The 6000-nt window shown below is 41.9% G+C and overlaps 1 protein-coding gene across 1 annotated transcript; it reads right to left on the minus strand.

Moving 5' to 3' along the window:
- Positions 1-2860: 2860 nt before the first annotated feature.
- Positions 2861-4185, minus strand: LOC310798416 (putative nuclease HARBI1; the record flags this gene model as incomplete). Its single annotated transcript, XM_083660966.1, has 4 exons — positions 2861-3097; positions 3207-3333; positions 3674-3895; positions 4118-4185. 4 exons carry the CDS (start codon positions 4183-4185, stop codon positions 2861-2863), a joined length of 654 nt encoding a protein of 217 aa, XP_083517092.1.
- Between the last annotated feature and the right edge of the window lie 1815 nt (positions 4186-6000).

The following is a 6000-nucleotide window of genomic DNA, read 5'->3' on the forward strand; positions in this document are numbered from 1 at the left end:
TTTGCAAGGGGGTCCGCGAAAAAGTTTTCAGGAAAATAAAAATAAAAACGTTTTTGTTGTTGCAAAAGCTTCATAGTTCAACGGAAATATGTTATGCTTTAAATCTAAAATGGTTCAAATGATTACATTCTAATCTAACAAATCTATCAATTTAAAAGTCGAGCACGTTACCGTGGAAACAATAAAGCTTAGCCCAAAATCACAAATCAGAATGAGGGGGTCCCCGGTATATTTTCTATCTTGTAAGGGGTCCTTGGCTGAAAAACATTTGAGAACCTCTGGTATAGAGCATTAGCCACAGGCCACCCTATGTCAGTACTGCAACGCAAGTGTCTTTTGTTTACTTTATGCACTGTTGTCTAGAAACTGAAGGATCCACCAACCGGTAGTGGTACGGACCGTGGTGAAGCCACACCGGCCACCTGGCCTTGGTACACCCTGATGGACCAGGCCCTGGGGAAGAAGCATTCGATTACGCCTGCGGTGGTCCGGGCCACGTTGCCATTGGAGGGTGTGCCAAAGCCAGCAGCTGGACAGGAGAAAGGCGATGGAGCACAGGAGGAGGAGGCGGAGGCTGGAGGGTCAGGAGGTGGAGAGAGAGAGGCAGGAGAGCCAGAAAGACCACAAGAAATGGCCCCGGCCCCAGCACAGAGGAAGCGGCGTCGCCTCGCCGATCTGATTGAGGAGGAGATGGAGCGTGAACGAGAGAGGCAGGCGCAGAGGAGGAGGGATGAGGCAGAGCGATCCGATAGACTCTTCTCTATCCTAGAGAGATTTATGGATAGGCGTTGAGCATTTTCTTTCTAACTTATTTTTAGTTTAAAGGAGAATATTTAATCCAGAAGTGTTGGTACACAGGTAACCTCAGGTTTACATACAATGTACAACTTCAAATACAATAAGAGACACGGGCAGGAAAAACGCAACGCGTTTCAACCTCACTGGGTCTTCGTCAGCCTTCAGCCTGATGAAGACCCAGTGAGGTTGAAACGCGTTGCGTTTTCCTGCCCGTGTCTCTTATTGTATTTGAAGTTGTACATTGTATGTAAACCTGAGGTTACCTGTGTACCAACACTTCTGGATTAAATATTCTCCCTAAAAAGTAACCAGTAAGCTCCTTTTTCCACTTTTGATTCTATGTTGACTTTGAGCTTGCTTGCTGCCACTTTCTCTGCTCCTAGTTTAAAGGAGAACAATGCTGATTTATTTTGCACATGATCTCAGACATCTGAAAACTGCAAACAGTTTTGCAGGCATTCATTTAGGTTGACATTTATTGAGAGTTGGTCTGTGTTCATTTGTGGAGGCAGTGAAGTCATTCATGGACAAATGACATCACTCACTTGAACTCAAATTAACTTTAAAATCTGTCAAACTAAATGAATGCCTGCAAAATTGTTTAGAGTTTTCAGACATTTGTGAGATCATGTGCAAAATAAATCAGCATGGTTTTTCAGTGAAGTTCTCATTTGCATTTTGTTTCATAAACAATGCAGATTGATCTCACACATATCTGACAACTGTAACCAATTCTGCATGCATTTATTTAGACAGTTATTGAGAGTTGATCTGTGTTAAGTTGTGGAGGCAGTGTTGTCATTAATGACATCACTCAACTTAACTCAAAATCAACTGTCAATAACTGTCAAATGAATGCCTGTGAAACGGTTTAGTTTTCAGATATTTGTGAGATCTTGTGCAAAATAAATCAGCATGGTTTTTCAGTGAAGTTCTCATTTGCATTTTGTTTCATAAACAATGCAGATTGATCTTGCACATGATCTCACACATATCTGACAACTGTAACCAATTCTGCATGCATTTATTTAGACAGTTATTGAGAGTTGATCTGTGTTAAGTTGTGGAGGCAGTGTTGTCATTAATGACATCACTCAACTTAACTCAAAATCAACTCTCAATAACTGTCAAATGAATGCCTGTGCCAGATATTTGTGAGATCATGTGCAAAATCATTCAACCTTTTTTTTTCCTCTCTGAAGGTCTCGTTTAAGATGATTTCATGTTGGTCTTTTGACCTTTTACTTAGGTTGAATCAACCCAGTTCTGTATCTACAAATGTGTGATTTTTCACCCAAGCCTTGTTTTTGTAGTAGTTCAATAGCTTAGCAGTTGAAAAATTTCAGATATGACAAACTTAGTCTGTTTAAAATGAAAGAAAATACTGTTGAAATAAGTTAGACAAGGACCTAACTGTATTGTTTTCTACCATGTTTTGGAAAATAAACACGTTTTGTTAAACCAGCAAATTGCTCAATTTCAAATATTACAGCAAACTGAAACTCAAATATTGCAACTGATTAAATCATGTTTATTATACAACCCATTTACAAACTATTTACAACAAATTTAATAAGAATTACTATTTACAATAATACAAGGTCACCTGTGGTTTGTATCCAAACTGAGGAGAACAGAGAGGCAGAGCCTCTAGCCAGCAGCTCAACTGAACAGATGAAAACATAAGCTGATGGAGAGGACTGTGGAGTATCAGAACCAGCCAGGATCTTAGATCCAGCTAGTAATTTACAACCAACTCGTGATGACAAGACTTCAGACTCTTCTGAACCGGAGACTGAACACAGTGATGAAGAATGGATGGAAACTAGTGAACCTTATTCAGGTTTAGACTCACAGAAAAACTGAAGTTCTTAGGAAGAAACACGTCAGCTGCTCAGATTGTGGTAACATTTTTTGTGATAAAGCACAGTTGAAAAGACACATAATAGTAACAACAAATTTAGGAGAATTAGCAACACAAACAAGTGAGGGGGTACTACTCGCATGGCAAAACAGCTCAAGGGGTACACAAAACAAAAAACCCTCAACTGAAAATGGGTTCTCAGTGCCGTGCGTAGCCATGTCCACCGACCACACCCTGGAGAGCGCTAACTTGTGCTGACAGACGGTCACGCAGGCCGTTCCCGTTCATCTCTCCGGCGACTTGTGCCTCGCCCTCGTCATCATCTTCAGCAGGGTCTGGCACATCTTCCTCCTCCATGACGTCACCCACTCCCAGGCAGATGTTGTGCAGCGTGGCGCATGCCATGATGACATCAGGAACAAAGGTGGAGTGTACCTTAGAGTGAAAGCAAAGATTAATTCAAGGATAATGTAGTATTTTCTTTGAATTTGCTCACTTGCTGCTGTCATTCTCACAGTTTGTCAGCAATGAAAAAGAAAATTACCTCCAGGGCCTGCAGGAAGATGGCTCTCCACCGGGTCTTCATCATTCCAAAGGCTCGCTCGATGATGCTGCGAGCCCTGGCATGGTGGGTGTTGAAGCGCTCCCTCTCTACACCTCTGACAGGTCTCCTGAAAGTAGGGATGCACCGATATGAACATTTTGGCTGATACCGATATTAACATTGCTGTTATAGCCGATATTTACGATCTATATAAAAACACATTTCCATGATAATCAAATTTGGTATATACCGGTACTGAAAAAACATGTAAACACTGATTTTGAAAAAGTAATGCATGTCTTTATTTGAAAAACATTTTGGAAAAGCCCATAAATCATAGATTTCCTGCATTATTTCCTCTCAATGTGAAAAGTTTTTTACGATAACAGATATTAACCTCTGACCGATACTGATTTGTAAAAAAAAAAACATCGGCTGATATCGATATGATTGCCGATATCGTGTACCTGAAAGGAGTTATAAGGGCCAGTGGTCGCTCCAAACAGGGGTAGCCACTGTCCCCGAGGAGGAAAGTGCCAGGGGGAGGGTAGGCAGAGCGGTAGATGGGACTTCGCCGCAGCACCCTTGCATCATGGACCGACCCCGGTGATCCCACATAGAGGTCTATGAACCGCCCCCTGCTGTCACACACCGCCTGCAGCTGGATGGAACAAAACATCTTTCTGTTCCTGTACAGGGGTTAAAGCAAGAAACACAAGAAAATATTATTATTATTATTATTATTATTATTATTATATCAAACTAAATGAACGACTTCAAAGCAGTTTACAGTTTTCTGATATAATACTGATGTTCTAATGATACAAAGCTGGTTGAAAATGGGCGGAGTGTTCCTTTAAGCCTTGCCTGTAGCATTGCGCGTCCTCTTCTCCAGGAGCCTTGATCCTAACATGACAGCCGTCAATCGCCCCACGGGCATTCCTGAACACTGGGTGCCTGGCCAGGCGAGCGAAGCCATCGCCGACTGCCCTGTGCTCCTCCTCCGTCTGTGGCAGACGGATCACCTGAGGGGCAACGCTGAGGAGTTCCCCCGCCATCCGGTGGACCAGCAGGTGGACTGTGGAGCGCGGGATGTCAAAAGCCCTGGATGTCACCCTATAGGTACAGATGGAGATTGAGACTGTCACGCGATAAAAGCAATATGTTACGAATGTATTATCGACTCGTCTTTCCACCAGATAATAGAAAAGTATTGATAGTGGTATCGATAAAGACTCACAGATCTTTAAGCCATTGAATTGAATTTATTTGCCACAATATGCAAGATTACATACGAGGAATTTGTCTTAGTGTTCAGTATGCCCGAAAATGTAATTAATATCAGTAAAAATGTACTACCCCATCCTTACCTGTAGGACGCACCAGCTGCCAGCCAAAAGAGGAAGACCAGCACTTCCAGCTCTGGTCCCCAGCCATGGTGCCGCTGAGGGTCCATTGTTTGGAGGAGGGCTGTGATGGACAGGATTCATACAGCTTTATACGAATAAAATTCAAGAACTAAAATAAAATATTTCCCAATCTTTCAACACTTTGTACGAACCCTGGATGGAGCCTCGGTGGAGCCGGAAGTCTGGACGTGTGTCCTCCCCGTCAAAGTATATGCGCAGAAGGGGCACGTGCATGTTAAGCCGGCAGTAGGTGGTCAAGATCTCCTGTTGGGGGAGGTGTACATTTTAAAACTGATGAAATCTGTTGAAAGTTTAAGCCGTTTATGTCAACCAATAATTTATTTTCCATATGCATACACATTTATTTATTTCCTATGATAAAAATGGGCCATGTGATTTTAAATGTCTATTTATGGTATTATCTTATTCTATAAAGAGTGACATATTAACCAAAGTATACAGTGGTGAACATTTAACCATCTCAATGTTAAATGTTTAATCAATTACTGTACCCATCTGTCTTCAATTGTATTAAATCCTAATACCTCAATTTACCAATCTGTGTTATAATTTATTAAACTGTGATTGATCTGAATTGAATTGAATCATGTAAACTATCTTGGTCGCTATCAGTCATGTGGGAATGGTGTGGGATGTGGTTCACCTATAGATAGCATCCTAGTTCGTCTTTGAGACATTTTACCCGCTAAATATGTGTTGGTGCAATGGCCTATACCCTGGGCACAAGTCAATAGCATACCGGTACTAACTTCACCACACCAGAGCATTCCAGCATCTGATACCAACTAGCGTGAATCAGTAAGCCACACAAACGAATGAATGAAAATGAGTGAAACACGTCCACACCGCACTTGTGCTTGTCAACAAAATGTAGCCTACACATTTAACCGTTACAAAAGGTGACATGTTGGTCAAGTATTGGCAATCATATTTTTTCTTTAAATTTCCTTATAAAGTTAGCTAGCAACTTCGCTAACTAACGCTAACACGTTAGCGTCATGCTAATGCTAGGCCTACCTCGTTTCGGTCTGTAGATGCAAGTGCTGCCCAACGCCTCAAACGTATCATCCTCACTCTGTCCTCTTCGGCCTCTTCCTCCGCCTGGTCATTGAAATAAAAATGAATAATAATACAAATAAAAATAAAAAGTATCTCCTCTTCTTCCATGGTAAGTGTGTGTGACAGTCTGGAACCCGCCAAGTCTTTTCAAGTCAACGCTGTTCTTCAGGAACCAGTGAACCCGTCTTCTTCTTCTTTTTCATTCAAGTTTCCGGCAGTGTAGACGTTACTAGGCGTATCACTGCCCTCTACAGGACAAGGATAAAACTGCTACCTTAAACCGTTAGGCTGTCTGAAACTAGTTA

Source organism: Poromitra crassiceps (genome assembly GCF_964638095.1).
Source record: "Poromitra crassiceps genome assembly, chromosome: 25".
NCBI classification, from domain to species: domain Eukaryota; kingdom Metazoa; phylum Chordata; class Actinopteri; order Beryciformes; family Melamphaidae; genus Poromitra; species Poromitra crassiceps.